Raw genomic sequence first — 18755 nt, forward strand, 5'->3', positions numbered from 1 at the left:
TTTCTAATGCTTTGGTTTGAAGTTGAGCCTTGTGAAGAGTTATGTGATTGAATTGTGTAATTTCTGTACTTGCTGAGTAAATGATATCGATATGGTGGGATCGGGTTGCGCACCGCAACATGTGTAATAAGGTGGAATGTGGTGTGATAAGGATGAATTGTGATTCTAATTATTATGTACGGTGGGATCGGGTTGCGCGCCGCAATAGATGTAATAAGGGTGGATTGTGGTGAGATAAGGGTGAACTGTGATAATAATTATTGTGATATGGTGGGATCGAGTTTCATGCCGCAACAATCTTTATGCTTATGTTTTCCTTTGACTGTGTTAGCTGAATGGTGGTCTTAAACCATACTTAAGGATTGGTTATAGCTGAGTACTAGTAATATGTTTCGAGAACTGTATTCATTCCTTTCAAGTTACTGCTTTATTTTACCCTGTCTTTTTTCCTGCTTTTATTATACACTATATGCAGATTATATTATAATTTCCCCGCCGTAGCCTCGTCACTACATCGTCGAGGTTAGTCCCGGCACTTACCAGTACATGGGGTCGGTTGTACTGATGCTGCACTCTGCACTTTTTGTGCAAATATTTTTAGTAGGAAGTGGCTGATCGAGAGGTCGGTTGCAGATATTTTCAACTAGGAGACCCAAGGTAGTCATGTTGGTGTCTGCAGGCCTTGGTGTCCCTTTCTATGCTCCTACATTTACTATTTTTACTTCCCTTCGTAAATAGTTGTATCTTCTTTCGAACAAATATTTGTAGCAAATCTTTGCGTGTTTGTGGATTGTGATACTGGGTAGTAATAGCAATAATATTGGTAATAGTATATACACAAAAAGGCTATTCACTTACTTCTGCATTTATTTCTACTTGTTTTAGCTTATTTATTTTTAATCACTGAAACGCAAAGGAAATTGGTTAATAAAACTCTAATGTTGGCTTACCTAGCAAGTGTGATGTTGGCGCCATCACGATCCCGATGGTGGAAATTCCGGGTCGTGACAAATGCATTAGCTTCATCTAGTATATATCGTATGTATAATGCATCTAAGAGAGATTTTAATCCTATGTATCTGGGTTGGCATAAATTTTATAGGGATGACGATGTCCATATGCTTTCTAGTGGAGTATTTATACTTTGTAGGTGTAATTGGGTGAAGTGGATGCATGGACACTATCTTATATTGCTTTTACCAAATAAGTGTTGTTTATCATGTAAGTTCTACATCGTGTTGTGGTTTTTCTGTGTTGTAGGCCAAGATTCGAGGACAGATAGTTTTTTAAAGAGGGGAGAATGATATGATCCTGGATAGTCCGAGCAAAATGGAGAATATTGAGAATGACCCCAAATTATCTAGTATACCGTTAAGCTGCTCCAAGTCCAAGAACATTTAAGGGATGCACGCTAAAGAGCTACATGATCTTCAACAATTGACTAGAAGATGTTTGGAGAGTCACTTGGAGGATTCATGCAAAGAATACTATGTTTGGGTCTTGAGAATTGAAGAATCCAGACCCCAAGTTAAACCGTGTGACACTGTTTCACCAATCGTTGGCTACGGTTCAAGAGAGGCCTGAAGAGCTCAAGAAAATAAGCTTCTGGAATTCGTCACGGTTCAGTTGTGCATCATGGTTGGGGTTATGGTTGAGGCTACGATTTGGCCTGGCGAGTTTTTTTGGGATATTAACTTTGAAACTTTTCCTATTTTACCCATTGGGTATTTATAACAACCTAGGGTTATTTCATTAGGAACTTAGCATATTTTGATGTAAGAAAACTCTTGAGAGAGATTTGGAAATTCTTAGTTCGAGTTCGGCTTTGGATTACCGATTTTCAAGACTTGAGTTCTTGAGGGTAATCTTCTTCTCCTTTCTTTATATCTAGGGTTTATAATTTGTCGTTCTTTGGAGGCGATCGGATAATATTTTGATTGTTACTTGAGACGTCCAATTAGGGTTCTATGTTTTCTTCTATACTTCATTATTCAGATTACTTTGATTATCTTAATCAAAACTATCATTAGTTTTGCTTTAATCATTATTATTTTCATATTTCGCTATTTGTAAATCTCGGATCGTATCATAGGGTTAAAAAATAATGATTGAATGTTGGTTAATATAACACAATCCAGTACAACTGAGCAACTATATTTTTCAGGGGAAAAAGTGGTTGAATATAAGGGTTGAAGGTATGGTTTCAAATACCAAGATAGGGGTTGAAGGTAGGGTTTTGATTTGCAAACTGGATTTTTTTATTTTTAGTAATGTCAAGATGTGAGTATTTTAGTTCATATTTTTGTACTAATCTTAATCTTATCAAGTCTTTGACTTCTATACTAGTTGCAAATAGTCACTTTTTAGTTTAGTCCGCTAAATGTAAAGCAAGTAACAATAAAATGAAGCATTTAACAATGACAATGATAATACCATATGTTTAAACTCATTACAAAGTCAATAAATTCAAAATGAATCTATCTCAAATCAAATTAAATAAGTTCCAAACTTAAATCATCTCAAACTAAACGGTCAAGTCTTCCACTTCTAAGTTTGTTTTTTAGATCATGCAAGCTACCCTGTGGTGGTATTGTTGCATCATCTTGTTGTAATTAGAGTAAAGAAGACTAACAAGCATAATCAATGTATTTATGTAAAAAAAATAATTAATCAAATTTGTTATATTTTACCTCAATTCCTTCCACTAGCCGAGTAGTTCCACCACTTCTACCACCACTTTTACCACAGCCTCTACCGCCACCTCTACCACCTCTTCTACCACCACTTCTACCACTACATTTACCCCACCTATTACCTCTAACTCCACTTCCACCACCCATTTGTGAACTTCTAAAGTATGAATCAATTCGCCCTCTATATCTATTCAACCTTGGACGTATACGAGAAGCTACGTATCTAGGATCTCTTATATTTCTTCCTTCACCCTCGCCCTCACCCTCGTGTATATCTTCCAATTCTTAGTCTGGAACTATCATATCATCATCCCAATTTAAAAGGTCATACTCTAATATGTTCGAATCATACTTAATATATTGCCTCATCACTTTACTATCCAATGCAGTATCATAAACTCGTTCAAAATGCTTCAATAGTTCCATGTACAACATGTATTCAGAAGTCATATGTGGGTAACCTCCTAGAAAGAAATATTTCAAGTGTGGACGAACAACATATGTTCTCCACCGTTTCAATATATACCTCTCACTAACGTTTTCAATCTTCTTATGAGACAACACATTAAGTATATGGCAGCATACCTCTTGTTTCAAACCACCTGCATCTGTAACTTAGATATTCACCAATAGGTGTATATTCAATCGTGAAAACAAATGGATCTCTAGTGTTAAAACTCCTGAGCGAATAATCAATTATAATGTATTTTTCCACTCCAAGGGTTGCTTGATGATCTTAACGGGTGCTGATTTTAAATGGTATAGTTACCTTAACTGTACTTGAAAAAATTCAAACACTTTGCGAGTATAACGCACTTGAAGTTTTTCCTCCCATGCGAATTCAGACAACTATTTTGGTTCAAAGCACCTAGACCTATATTCAGCTTCCAATTCTTTCTCAAACTTAGCTCTTAGGGCTAACTCATATTGCTGAACAAACAACTTCAAATTGGTTTGATGGGTGATAAATCCATCAAAGAAAGTATGCATTCCTTCATTTCTCTGTGTGGACAACATTCTAGCCCAAAAGTGATCATTTATGTATACCGGAACCCTTTTTTCCTTCTCCAAATAAAGCTTATAAAACCTATCCCTTCAATATAAGTTATATTTTGCAATATAATTAGTCCATCTTCTCTCAAACTCAACAACATTAATGTTATCAAGGACTAAAGCCTTAAATTCTGCCTTTGTAGTCTTACTATCAAGAACTCCGCTTAACTTCATGTCACGATCCCAAACCGGACCCGGTCGTGATGGTACCTCTCGTGAAGACAAGGTCAGCCGACACAATCCCCAAGTTCATTTCAAAAGTTTTAATAAGTCAATTTAAGCCCTTTTAGTTAATCAGGTATTACATAATGTAAGTTTAAAAGAACAGTGCGAAAATAGATACAACCCGACATTGGGGTGTCACAAGTCACGAGCATCTACTACCACTATCTGACAATATGAGACCAACATGGCCGGGAAAATCAATGAATATAACTAAGGGAGAATGTAGAGGGAGGAAAGCAGTGATGCGGACGTCGGGCAGCTACCTTGCTAAACTCTAAAGACTCTGCCTCTGATCAACCAATATTCACTACCGGGTGCAGAAATACCTGAATCTGCACACAAAGTGCAGGGAGTAAAGTGAGTACTCCAAATTAGTGAGTAAAAATCATAACTAAAGACTGAGTGATAAGAAATCACGAAAAGTACATCAACATGTTGTATATAAGTAGTACAAAACCAGTAAGAAAGCAATGAAGTTGTGAAATCTCTTAAAACATCTTAGCTCAGTTTAAACTTCGTTAAAAATGACTTTTCAATAGTTAAGCAATTAAATGCAAAGCAATTAGAACAGATAAGCACAGAAAATTCGCCCCTTGGACACAAATACACAATTAAACAGGTAAATGACATACAAATAAGACAGATAAGCACATAAAGGATTGCCCCTCGAGCACAATGTCAACAATACCAGCCCTCGGCCTATATCTCACATCACAATGGATGCCCGCGCTCACTGGGGGTGTGCAGACTTCTGGAGGGGCCCCTTACGGCCCAAGCGCAATATCAAGCCATCTCGTGGCATCATCACTAAGCTCTCGGCCTCATATCAACAAGCCACCTCGTGGCATACAAACTCAGGCCCTTGGCCTCATAATCATAATTAGTGTATCACCGTTGCAGCATGCAGCCCGACCCAAAGGTATCCTCACAATACAGGCCCTTGGCCTTACTCAATTAAAATCACATAAGCCACTCGGGCAACAGTAAAACATGGTCCTCAGCCCAAAATATTATTTGAAATATCATTTAGTATGTTAAAATAGAGTAAACATGGCTGAGTTATGAAAACAATACATTATAGCATGACTCAGTATAAGTATAAAGTCAAAAACAGTGAGGAAATACCAATAACAATCCCTTAAGGGTTCAAATAGTTGGCACGAGGCCCAAATATGGCATTCAGCCCAAAACATGATGTTCACAAATAGATTTCAGTCAAATACGCGGTAAAATAGTCATTTGGGACAGACTAAGTCATAATCCCCAACAGTGCACGACCCCGCACTCGTCATCAAGCATGTGGATCACCTCAATATAGCACAATAATGTGCAATCCGGGGTTTCATACCCTCAGAACATTATTTACAATCATTACTCACCTCGATCCGGTCCAAACTCTAGCTCGCGATGCCTTTGCGCTCACGAATCGACCTCTGGATGCTCTAAATCTAGCCACAATTAGAACATAACCATTAAAATATGCTAAGGGAACAAAGTCCACTCGAAATCATCCCATTTACATCGAAAAACCCGAAATTGCTCAAACCCGGCCTCTGGGCCCATATCTCGGAATCTGACAAAAATTACATCAATATAATCCTTATCCTCCCACGAGTCTACACATATCAAGAACATCAAAATCGGACCTCAAATGGCCCCTCAAATCCCCACTCAAAGTTCTCTTAATCTCAAGCCCTAATTACCCGTTTTTGCTACTGATTTTCCATGGATTTCAAGCTTACAAATGTTAAAATTCATTATAGAAACAAGTTTAGGGTCCAAAAACCTTACCTCCATGAAACCCTCTTGAATTCCCCCTTCAATTAGCTCTCCAAAGCTTTCTCCCGAATGAAACATGGTGAAAACCCACTAAAATTTGCGAAAGGTGAAATATATACATTCTGACCCAGGCATTTTCGCATCTGCGGCCATATTCTCACTTCTGCGGTACCGCTTCTGCAGTCAAGATCACCGCATTTGCGTTCCTCACTTAAGTCCCCATTTTCCGCATCTGTGATGAAATATACCGCACCTGCGCCTTCGCAGATGTGGTCCCACAACCGCTTCTGCGGTTCCTGCCAATTCACCAGCTTCCGCTTCTGCGACCACCCTTCCGCATATGCGGCATCGCACTTGCAGTCTCCAATCCGCAGGTGCGAAAATACTAGAAGCAGCAAAACATTTGTAGCTCGCCAAAAACTCCAACTCTCCGTCAACCATCCGAAACACCCCGAGGCCCATGAGACCTCAACCAAAAGCACAAACATAACCCATAACCTTATTCAAACTTGTACCAATCTTCAAAACACCTCAAACAACATCAAATCAACCAAAACACATCGGATTCAAGCCTAAGTTTCCAAAATCTTCCGAATTCCGCTTTTGATCAAAAACCCAACCAAACCACGTCCAAATGACTTGAAATTTTGTACACACATCCTAAATGACACAACAAAACTACTGCAACTTTTGGAATTCTATTCTGACCTCTATATCAAAATCTCATCTATCAACCGGGAAACGCCGAAATCTCAATTTCGCCAATTCAAGCCTAAACCTTCCACGGACTTCCAAAATGCATTCTGATCTCGTTCCTAAGTCCCAAATCACCTAACTAAGCTAACCAAATCATAAAAATTCCGATTCGAGATCATATACTTACAATTCAAATCTTGGTCAAACCTTTCAAATTTCAACCTTCAAATTGAGAGTTATTCTTCCAAATTCATTCCAATTACCCTGAAAACCAAAACCAAAACCAACGACTTATATGAGTCATAATATATCACACGGGGCAAGCCATGCCCGAGAACTGGCGAGCAAAGTGTAAAGGCTCATAACGACTGGTCGGGACGTTACACTTCATAGGCAACTTTGTGAATATATGTCATAAACAATATCTATGTACCGTATTTGACATTAATGCATTGATGGCAGCCTTCATACTATCACATTGTTCAGTCATGATAGTTAATAGATGAACATTGCTTAGAGACCCAAGCCATGTTGAGAGCACTATTTTTTAACTTGTTATATCCTCACTAGACATAAGAGCGCATCCCAAAAGTACAAACTGCATGCGCTGATTGACACCAACAAATGAAGCAAATGACATATTGTATCGATTCATAACGTATATGGTATCGATGCATATTACATCATGGAACTCCTCATATTCACCCTTAGAGTGTGAATGAACCCATACAATATTACGAAGTCGACCAAAACTATCCACATCTACAGAGTAGTAAAATTTCTTATCTTTTTGTTGCATGTTATTGAAGAACTTGAGTAATGATTGTGCGTCCTCTTCTTGTAATTGAAGCTTTTTACTCTTTAAAATATAATTTTTACAGTCCTTTGGTGTGCAACCCAAATTTTCAGGGCCACCAACAAGTACTTGAACAACTCTTATATTTTTTGAGGGTCTTAAGCCAACAATATATTTGGCTGTGAGAGCTCTCTTAAGAGACTTACTAAGCAATTTGTGTCCAGCCATCAATCGCGATAGTGTTGGTTAAAGTTGATGATTATGTCTTTTAACCACCTTTGAAACATGCTATGAGCCATTCTCCTCTAAAATGTCATTTACTCTAGTACGACAATTTCTCCTCTTGATAATATGCTTATTCCTTGGTTTCCTAGACCTATTACAACCATATTGCACATACCTTACAATATCACCATCTTTTTTATTTGATGTTTTTTTTATAATACAAAATCCTGATAATCTTGCATGTTCTTTGTAAAAAATCAAACATAACATCCTTATTACGGAACCACATTCCAGTAATTAAACTTATTACTAGATCTTCTTCATTGAACTCATTAGACATTTTCCTGTCCTCTCCACCTTCTCACTCTTCCTCTAAATAATGGTTGTCGTTATCATCATCATCAGCAGCATCGTCGACATGACCTTCTCCATCATTGAAGTTGTCGTTTGAATCAATGTTGACCCACTCATCTTCATTTCTCAAACTGTCGTCCGAATTCAACCCTAAAGATAAGTGTAATGCATTCCTTAGTTGCTTCGACCTAGTTTCTAGGTCGTTATTCAAGTTTAATGGCTCCGATCTAGTTTCTAGGTTGTTATTCAAGTTTAATGGCTCCGAACTGGGTTAGTATTCATGTTTAGGTTAATGGAATGGTAGTGAATTATGTGTTTAATGAAAGCTCTCTTATTATATGTGTATGATATAACAAGGTTACTCGAATTTATATACCATATAAATTTTCGGAAAACAATATATGTATACATGCAAAGGCTTTTGATCTGTCTATTCATATAAATTTTATTTTAAAAAAAATACATAACAGTATACGTATACATATGAAGGCTTTTGATCTTCCCATGAGAAAATGATGATTTTATGGGATCAATATTTTGAGATCATCAATAGTTATTAGTTTGTTTGGGAGGAAAATATTTTAGAGGGAAAAATCATGGGGTTTAAGGTAATTATATGGGTGCTGCCATCGTTGGGCCATTAATAATATGGCCAAATATCAACTGCCGTAACTCTTCATCTCTTCACCCCCTTTGTTGGAATTTTGGTATAGCAAGTTTTGCAGTTTGATGACTAAGTGAGAAAGAGGCCACATAATATAACTACACATAGTAATTATTTCCACATTTGACAGTGGAATTTTGGGTACTAAAAAGGTAACATACAATGTAAATTCAAAATCCCAACTTATTTAGTATAACACCAAACACATATTTATATTATATCCCGTATATCTTATTTTTAGTCTAATAAACCAAACATCTTTCAATAAAAATAATTCACCAAATAATCCCGTTATTATTTAATCCATATACTCATTATTATAAAATTCTAGATAACTTGTTTACTACCAAACCACTCCTTAAAGCTTATCAGCTAAGCCAAATAGGCTATTATTATAAAGTAAAGACTAACATGTGTTCAAAATGACTAAATTCTAACATGTGAATAAAGAAAATTGAATTTTCTGTTTCAAAATTGTTTAGCATTCTTACAGCTTGTTTGGATGATTGTTACCTGTACCGTTTTGTTACTTTAAATACAATATTTGTTTTGAATGTTACTTAAATTTTATTGTATCATATTGTTTAAATTTGTCGTTACGTAACGACGAAAAATGTCAATTTATGAAATGACCGATTTGGCGTGGTCGCGTCGTTTTCTTTTTTCTTTTTCCTCTCATCTTGCCCTTTTTATTATTTAATAGTCATATTTTATCTTTTACCCTACCTTTTTATATAATAACTAGTTTTTAGACACGTGCGATGCACGTGATTCTATATCGTCGATTGTTATAAATTTCATATAAAAAATGATACTAAGTCTGTAAATGTATACATGTTCCAAAGCATTTTTTAAAGTTATATAAAATTATTTTTCCATCGAAAATACATTTAAATTTTTAAATAAGCTGATGTGATCAACCACATACATTTTCACCAATTGTGCGTGCGTGCTTATATAGCATCCTTCCATGCATCTCATCAATTTATTACTCTATGCAAATCGGCCAAAAAATTTACTCACCTGTATTAACTATGCACCAATGCTAATAAACAAATGACACAAAGTTGTCTTAATATTTTTACTAAACGAACATTTACCTCAATATTTAGTCAAATAAAATAAATTCAAACAAAATAAATTCTTTTAGGAATAACAATAGTAAGTTGTGCTCCACATTTTATTTTATTTATAGGATAGTATATTGCCTTATCTTGATGGGGCTCTTTAAAATATCTTAAGAAGACATGAAAAAAAATAAGAAAGTGCACATCAACTAATAAATAATATACTTAGAACAACAACTATTTATTGCTATGGCTATATTCAAAGTAAGTTAGAATGCAGATATCACTATAAATTTTAGGAATAAAGATTGCTCCCAAAATTTTGTATACTATAAAATTAAATAATCCTTCCTTCGACTTTATTTTCCTCTTATTTGCAGACCCACCCGATCGTCTACTATTTCAACATATTTCACATAAGATAGTAAATTTATGTGAGACATGTTAGAATGGTGACTCCCTTACTATTTGGAGAAATAATGATTCTTGAACTCTTTTGTCAACATCAAATTCCACTACTATCTTCCTCTAATTTTTATTTTTTTCCCCCTAATTTTGGACTTTTCGGTCACTTCACATTCGAGTGTAGTTGGATAAGGTCTAAATCCATTTATAATTTTACCTTGTGATATCCATAAATATAAATTAAAAAGATAAAAGATTTAGTTGTCAACAATTAAGACACACTTGTTAACCTTCAAAGAAATTAACACACTTGTTAGACTTATACTTGAATATGAAAGTCTTTGTTGCCACTTAGAAGCAAATGAAAGATCAAAATGTGATATTAATCATAGTAAGAAAAAATTTAATTAATCTAAATTCAACAAAATAGAAAAGAAATTAAAGCCAAAAAGTCAAAATGTATACATAGATCTCCCTCACCCACCCTCTTAATTTTTTCTCACCTGGAGAATTATATTACCCATATAATGTAAGATGAAAGAAATATGTATTGATCCACCAAATTTACTTCTTTAAGAGTTTTGTTCCATACCTGACAGAAAATAAGTAATGTAACAAACTAAGAATACATTTGAAAAGTCTCCTTATAAGAAAAGAAAAAATATAGAATACTTACACAACAAAATTCAGCAGATCAGAACCATCAAAAAGTGTATGTAAACTAATTCACAGAATTCATGACTTTTTCTCTTCCTTTCTTCCCTAACTTCCAACTAGGGGTGTTTATGGTTCGGTTTGGATCGGTTTTTCCCTAAAAAGAAACCAAACCAAGTAAGTCGGTTTTTCAAATATTAGAACCAAACCAAACCAACTAAGTCGGTTTTTTCTCGATTCGGTTTATGTCGGTTTTTCGGTTTTTTCGGTTATTTATCGGTTTTTTCGTAAAATATAAGACATACACTACCAAACACATATTTCGGCGACCCCATTTTTAACGTAACACTATTAAATCAACTACCCATCGAGAGATCTATTATTTACCAAGATATATTGATGATAATTGAATCAAATAGTGATGAATAATTTAAGGACTCAATTAAAAATATATAATTTTATATTGAAATAGATTCTTACACTTAACAAAAGAAAACTACCAATCAAACTAGAATATAAAGGTAAAGAACTGTACTAAAAGTGCAAACGATTAACATTTACTATAAAAAATTTGAAACTTTGCATAAAAGTATACATATATATAGGTGTAATTCTAAATTTAAAATAGCTACTCCTATATTTGGTTTGGTTCGATTTTTTTATTAAAACCAAAACCAAACCAAATTTGATCAGTTTTTAAATTTCAAAACCAAAACCAAACCAAACCAAAAAGTATCGGTTTTTCTGATCGGTTTGATTTGACTTTCGGCTTGATTCGATTTTTATGAACACCCCTACTTCCAACCATTCGTTCCCATTATATTTATGTTAGTATTAGCTTTAATAAATTGAATATGATTCTTTATTGAGTTATTCAATGCAAATAACTTTTCATATTCTTCAGAAATTTTATATCAAAGAAGAGGTTGTGGGTTAAATTTAGAGGGTAAATTGGTCATTTAATTTTTAAGGATATATAAGTAAAATAACTTCATCTGAAAGTCTTCATGCTTATAATATAGTATGATATTACCTCGTACCTTGCTTTTTCTTTATAATATTGCAAGTTTATTCTTTATATTGATAGTGCATGACATTATTAAACAACGACAAACAATATATTCTATTCAAATATTGTATACATCAAAATGATACAGTACAATACATTATAATACAACATTATACGATATATTTTGAAATGGTACATGGCAACCATCCAATTTAGGAAACCAATGGGCTGCAAAATTTGAAATCTGAAATGTACGTAAAAATAGCACGGTATAGCCAGTTTTCGAATTGGTCATTCAAAAATAACCAGCGTTTTCGAAGTCAATGAAAATAGCCATTATTTTATTGCAACAAAAACCGGTCCAGCATAATATACTGGAGTTCGGTGCACCTGTGTATGAACTCCAGCATATTATGCTGGACCGGTATACTTTGCTGACTCCAGTATAATATACTAGAGACTGGAGCACCGATGCTCCAAACTCCAATATATTATAGTAGACAATTATACTTGTTGGAACTCCAGTATATTATGCTGGAATTCTAGTGTACTTATGTTGGAACTCCATCATATTATGCTGGAGTTCCAGCATACTTATCCTGGAACTCCAGTATAATATGCTGGAGTTCAAGCATACTTATCCTGGAACTCCAGTATAATATGTTGGAGTTCAAGCATACTTATGTTGGAACTCCAATATAATATACTGACATATTTTTCGGGTTTTGAACAATGTTTTCGCTCAGATTTATTTTTATATGAAAAGTGGCTAAATTTCGATTACTTTTGAAATTGTGTTATTTTTGAACGACTAGTTGTAAATCTGGCTATTTTTGAATTTCTCCCGAAATGTACACCTCAATAATTTGAAGCCCATGACGCCTAGGAATTTTTCAAGATCCCGTTAGCAGGAGAAGATGTTTCTAGAAGCTTTAGCATCTCAACAGTGTAGACGCATCGCATTCCTCACTCGCCCTACTAGTAGAAAGAAAGAAATACCCTCTCATTTCAGCATCCTCTGTTTTGCTACAAAAATAGAAGGACAAAACGGAGGAACCTACGTGGAATATTCCAGAAGCCGCCGTTACACCACCGGTCGAGCGATCCTTCCAACACCTCAGCCTCGTCGTCTCTAAGGTACGCGTTGATTACTAAATTTTACTCTTCCCTAACACAATCTCGCAGATCTGTGATTTGAATAAAATTTCGATTTTTCTTTGTCGATGCTTTAGATTTGAACATCCTATAACTCAATACGTAACATCCAACATATTACACATTTTCTTCATTAGGTAGATTTTACGAAGAGCTTTTTATTGTTCTATTTGCGGCATTTTTTAGTTTTGCATCTTGAGAGGTTGTTTGGTATGTAAGACGAAGTATGAGAACTAAGCAGGATATTATCTATTTTAAATCAATGCCTTATTTAGCTTAAAGAGGGAGATATGTTGGGTATAGTAATATACACTAGCTCAGTCGTGATTGAAAGTCATCCTTGGCAATTGAGTTTATCTAATGAATGTTTTTTAGATCTGCTGAAAGTTAGGTTGACTTATCTTGAGATCTTTTATTCATCTTTCCCACCCCAATGTAACCGCTAATTTCAGCATATTTTATTAGTAAAACTAGCAATCGCACTAGAGAAAACTCGCAGTGAGAAGCTTTGTTGGTTTTCTATTTAAAGCAAAGCTCAGTTTTAGGATTAGTGGGCGCTATCATTTGAAGCGCATTATGTTTTTTTTTAGTGTGAGTAATTTGGTTTACATGCATTGAGTCCCGGTTTTATTTGGTGTCTTCTTGGTGCTGTTCAGGTAATTTATATTTCTGTTGGAAATTGAGCGAGGCAGCAAAGATGAGTGTGGTTGGTTTTGACTTTGGGAATGAGAGTGGTGTTGTTGCAGTGGCAAGGCAGAGAGGAATTGATGTTGTACTTAATGATGAATCAAAGAGGGAAACACCAGCTATTGTTTGCTTTGGTGAGAAGCAACGTTTTCTTGGGACAGCAGGTGCTGCATCAAGCATGATGAATCCGAAGAATACAATATCTCAGATAAAGAGGTTAATAGGACGGAAATTCTTAGATCCTGAGCTGCAAAGAGATCTTAAGGCATTGCCATTCTCGGTGACTGAAGGGCCTGATGGATATCCTTTGATCCATGCTCGTTATTTGGGGGAAATGAGATCTTTTACACCCACCCAAGTTCTTGGAATGGTGTTTTCAGATCTGAAGATTATAGCGGAGAAAAATCTTAATGCAGCAGTAGTTGATTGTTGTATTGGGATCCCTGTATATTTCACTGATCTTCAGAGAAGAGCTGTTATGGATGCAGCTACAATTGCTGGCTTGCACCCTCTCCGTCTAATCCATGAGACAACAGCAACTGCATTGGCTTATGGTATCTACAAGACAGATCTGCCAGAAAATGACCAACTAAATGTTGCTTTTGTTGACATTGGACATGCAAGCATGCAAGTTTGCATTGCAGGCTTCAAGAAAGGCCAGCTGAAGATATTGGCTCATTCATTTGACAGATCACTTGGAGGAAGGGATTTCGATGAAGCACTCTTCCAACATTTTGCTGCAAAATTCAAGGAAGAATACAAAATTGATGTTTTCCAAAATGCGAGGGCTTGTATTAGACTTCGAGCTGCTTGTGAAAAGTTGAAAAAGGTTCTTAGCGCAAACCCTGAGGCACCTTTGAGTATAGAGTGTTTAATGGATGAGAAGGATGTCAGAGGGTTCATCAAGAGAGAGGAATTTGAGCAGATCTGCATTCCAATATTGGAGAGAGTAAAAAAGCCATTGGAGAAAGCTCTTTTAGAAGCTGGACTTACTACGGATAATGTTCATTCTGTTGAGGTTGTTGGCTCAAGCTCGCGAGTGCCTGCGATGATGAGAATTCTGACCGAGTTCTTTGGGAAAGAACCAAGGAGGACCATGAATGCTAGTGAGTGTGTGGCGAAAGGATGCGCGCTACAATGTGCTATTCTCAGTCCTACCTTTAAAGTTCGAGAATTTCAGGTAACACAGCTTATCGCTGCTGCTTTCTTTGGATGATGCATATTTCCATGCTCATCTTGGTTTTAAGCGCTTTGAATTTCATAATGTCATTGGGTACAGCTATATTGTTTATGAAATTTCTTTAGTGACCGAGAAATCCGTCTGTCCCAACCCTTAGGGCCGACTGCAACCTTCGAAACTCGGGGATAATGGGCCTGCCCTTCTCCACTTAAAAACCAGGCTTAGTTCATATGGCACATGGCTTATATTGTTTATGAACAGCCCTTAAAAATTATTTATAGACTGTTGTAGTCGATCTTCTAAAGATCGAATTTGAGGCAGGTTGGTGTGGTGGCAATGCTGGACTTGAGGGAAAACTGATATTGACTTGAAACAAATATGATAGTAATTTTTTCTTTTGGATCGATTTTTCTCATTATTGCATTTACTTCAGGTACTGTGCTTTCTAGGAGTCTTTTAGCCCTGTTGGAGTCTCTTATGTCAGTAGGAATTATAGATAACTTCTAGTACTTCTTACTTTTATTTTGTAAAATGTTAGCGTGAGATGAATTTAAATGGAACATGGCCAGAGAGTCATACAGCCGACCCAACTTGTTTAGGACTTAGGCGTTGTCGGATCGACTGAGTGGAATTCAGTGGTGCACTTTCCTTGAAACAAATATGATAAATAGATAATGAATGGCAACGTATGAGTTAACACAAAATTGCCTTCTTGACTGAAAAAAAGGAACATAAGATTTCCTAGGATGGCTGAATTTCTAGTTGAAGCAAAGGTGGATTATATATTGAACTTGCTGGTCCTGCATTATCTGTTATTAGAAGATTATATTTGCACATCTAGCTTCAAACGGATTTATTTGGAGTCGATGCATGGGTTTAAGAGTTAAAAGATTTCGCTGGGTGATTGAAGGTCAATGAGAGCTTCCCTTTCCCAATTGCTTTGTCATGGAAGGGCTCTGCTCCAGATGCACAAAATGGAGCAGCAGAGAATCAACAGAGCACAGTTGTTTTCCCTAAGGGAAATCCGATACCAAGTGTGAAAGCTTTGACATTCTACAGATCTGGCACATTTACAACTGATGTACAATATGCTGATGTGAGCGAACTGCAGGCACCAGCAAAGATCAGTACTTACACGGTAATTTTAGTTATCACTTGTGAGATGCTTTATTTATAGATGAATCCTTCAATCGCCCCATTGATTTTCCTTGATGTTTGTTGATTGACAGATTGGACCATTCCAATCTACTAAGAGTGAACGGGCCAAATTAAAGGTTAAAGTACGGCTAAACCTTCATGGTATTGTCTCAGTTGAGTCAGCAACTGTAAGTCCTGGAAATCTTTGATTATTTATTTAAGAGTAAGGATGTTCATAGTCTCATGTTTCATGGTCTTTGATTCAGCTTTTGGAAGAAGAAGAGGTTGAAGTCCCAATTGTAAAAGAGGAACCTATTAAAATGGATACAGATAACTTTTCAGCTGATGCTGCTCCTTCAACTACTGCTGAAACTGACGAAAACATGCAAGATGCTAAAGGAGCTGCAGATGCTTCAGGGGTTGAAAACGATGTTCCGGAATCTGGAGACAAACCTGTCGAAATGGCTACAGACACGAAGGTGACTTATTCTCTCTCATCTTAAATTGTTGTTGGTTGTTTAAGCTAGTTTGTACTATTAATTATCATGCTTGATAATTATTTGACATGTTATGCATTTATCAGATGCCAAATTTGTTGTCACTTGTCAGATATCAATGGTTTAATGTTTACCTCTATGTTTAATCCTTGAAATGTGCAGGCCAAATATGTCCTTTTTCTGATCTAAAATGAGGAATTTCTTTTAAAAATTTGGTTGAATATTTTGTGCAAAGGTTATCAGTAAATTTCTGAATTTATGGTTATTATTTCTTGCAGGCTGAAGTCCCAAAGAAGAAGGTGAAGAAGACAAATGTACCAGTGACTGAATTAGTTTATGGGGCATTGGCAGCTGCTGATGTACAGAAGGCTGTGGAGAAAGAATTTGAAATGGCTCTGCAGGACCGTGTCATGGAAGAGACAAAGGACAAGAAGAATGCTGTTGAGGCCTATGTTTATGATATGAGGAATAAGGTATGTGTTGGCCTTATAGTGTTTATATGGGGAGATTGGGTTGGATATTGATATGTATTGGCCTTATAGTTTTTGTCTCTTGTTGCCTCTTTGAGCTGAGGGTCTCCTGGAAACAGCCTCTCTGCCCCTCGGGGTAGAGGTAAGGTCTGCGTACATATTACCCTCCCCAGACCCCACTTGTGGGATTACACTGGGTTGTTGTTGTTGTTGTTGTTGTTGGCCTTATAGTTTTTATATGAGAACATTGGGTTTGATATTGATTATGTTTCTCCTCCACAATATCTCTAGCTGCACGACAAATATCAAGAGTTTGTAGTGGATTCAGAAAGAGAACAATTTATTGCTAAACTTCAAGGGGTGGAAGACTGGTTGTATGAAGATGGGGAGGATGAGACCAAGGGTGTTTACATTGCGAAGCTTGAGGAACTTAAGAAGGTCTGTGTTTTTCTGTTTACCCAATTTTGTGCTTCCTCTTTTGCCTTTGAAACTGAATTATAAGATGCAATCTCAGCAAGGTGACCCAATTGAGCAAAGATACAAGGAGTACACAGAGAGGGGATCTGTAATAGATCAACTTGCTTATTGCATTAACAGTTATAGAGAGGCAGCAATGTCAAATGATCAAAAGTTTGATCACATTGATTTAGCAGACAAGCAGAAGGTGTGCCTGTCATCAGTGTTGTTTTTAGCTGTTATTTTCTTTTGCATGATCCTCTTCGTCCTGGCCTGCAGTATGGTCTCACGCAGTCACTCTTCTGTTTATCTTGCACTTTCTAGGTTCTTAATGAGTGCGTTGAAGCCGAGGCTTGGTTGAGAGAGAAAAAGCAGCAGCAGGATTCTCTTCCAAAGCATGCAAACCCTGTTCTTTTGTCGGCGGATGTTAGGAGGAAAGCAGAATCACTTGACAAGTATTATTCTTCTTCAAATTCCATCTAATAAATTCACTTTTGACCTATATGTGGTCTTATTCTGAAGTTTTTATTGATCACTGACTTTCTTGCTAGCTTTGTGTTAATTTTCTTAGATTTGTATTACTTAGCTAACTTTCTAATGCTTCTGCTATTATATCTGTCTGTACAGGGTTTGTAGGCCTATCATGATGAAACCTAAGCCAGCTAAGCCGGCACCTCCTGAAACACCTACACATGCACCTGCTGAAGGAGGTGAGCAACAGCATCAGGATGCGGAGAGTCCTAATCCACATTCCAACCATGACACCAATGCTGATGGTGCTGAAGTACCCCCAACTGCTGCCGAGCCAATGGACACGGACAAATCTGAGGCCAAATAAAGTGCTTCATGAGTTTGGTGGTTGGTTTGGTCTTCAAATACTTTATGCAGCCTAAGATGTGGTTTCATGTTATAACTGTTGGCTTTTGAGGCTTATCTTTGAAGGTTCTTAGCGGCAACACTATATTTCCTCAGTGAGATAGGTTCGGCCATCTTTATAGTTGGCTGGTCAGCAATTATATTATTCACAGGGTGACTTTTTTATAATCCTGTTTCTTCAGGGGTTTTTGAGGTAAGTTCGATTGCATTCCCAATTTTCTTGTTACTAAATTATTTTACACCCGAGTCATGTCTGTCTTTTTTATAAGCAAGTATTGATGTGTATCCGGAACCAGGAACCTTGGCATTCTTTTGCGCTTTATTGTATTGGTATAATGGAGCCTACCTGTCAATTCAAGATGTCCAGTGTGCAATATCAAACGTGAATGAATGCATAGTTGAGATTAACTTAATACCAAGAGTAAGAACTGTTTTCTTTGTCAAAATCTCCCTCAATTACTTTTATTTTCCCTCGACCGTATGCAAAAATTTCATCACTCACCATGATTAGTCGAGTAAACCTTACTATAGTGCTTTCACGGAAGTAAAAAAGTATGTAAAGAGAAAAATGAAGGAAAAATCATTTCATTCTACGTACTTGGTGTAGAAAACACGAACGTGAAAAAAAGTGCACTGTCTGCCCTTTATAAATGATTTTTTGAAACTCCAGTTCGAGC

The 18755-nt window shown here is 36.4% G+C and overlaps 2 protein-coding genes across 2 annotated transcripts; one reads left to right on the plus strand and one right to left on the minus strand.

Annotated features, from left to right (window-relative positions):
* Positions 1–6993: 6993 nt before the first annotated feature.
* LOC142162959 (protein FAR1-RELATED SEQUENCE 2-like) lies at positions 6994–7470 on the minus strand. Its single transcript, XM_075220190.1, has one exon. It carries the CDS (start codon positions 7468–7470, stop codon positions 6994–6996), a length of 477 nt encoding a protein of 158 aa, XP_075076291.1.
* A 5045-nt stretch (positions 7471–12515) lies between these two features.
* LOC107790714 (heat shock 70 kDa protein 14-like) lies at positions 12516–18438 on the plus strand. The gene is made up of 10 exons (XM_016612673.2): positions 12516–12757; positions 13432–14642; positions 15553–15780; positions 15872–15967; positions 16046–16258; positions 16555–16749; positions 17038–17184; positions 17261–17410; positions 17527–17657; positions 17830–18438. Exons 2-10 carry the CDS (start codon positions 13473–13475, stop codon positions 18038–18040), a joined length of 2541 nt encoding a protein of 846 aa, XP_016468159.1. The 5' UTR covers positions 12516–12757; positions 13432–13472; the 3' UTR covers positions 18041–18438.
* Positions 18439–18755: the final 317 nt, after the last annotated feature.

This window comes from Nicotiana tabacum, chromosome 8, assembly GCF_000715075.1.
Source record: "Nicotiana tabacum cultivar K326 chromosome 8, ASM71507v2, whole genome shotgun sequence".
In the NCBI taxonomy this organism is placed as follows: Eukaryota; Viridiplantae; Streptophyta; class Magnoliopsida; order Solanales; family Solanaceae; genus Nicotiana; species Nicotiana tabacum.

Bases quoted from the DNA above. Each gene is read 5' to 3' on its own strand.
- LOC142162959 (XM_075220190.1), bottom strand. From the start codon at position 7,470: ATGGCTGGACACAAATTGCTTAGTAAGTCTCTTAAGAGAGCTCTCACA.
- LOC107790714 (XM_016612673.2), top strand. From the start codon at position 13,473: ATGAGTGTGGTTGGTTTTGACTTTGGGAATGAGAGTGGTGTTGTTGCA. The intron at 14,643-15,552 runs GTAACACAGCTT...GGGTGATTGAAG, and splicing joins TTAAAGTTCGAGAATTTCAG to GTCAATGAGAGCTTCCCTTT. The intron at 17,658-17,829 runs GTATTATTCTTC...CTGTCTGTACAG, and splicing joins AAAGCAGAATCACTTGACAA to GGTTTGTAGGCCTATCATGA.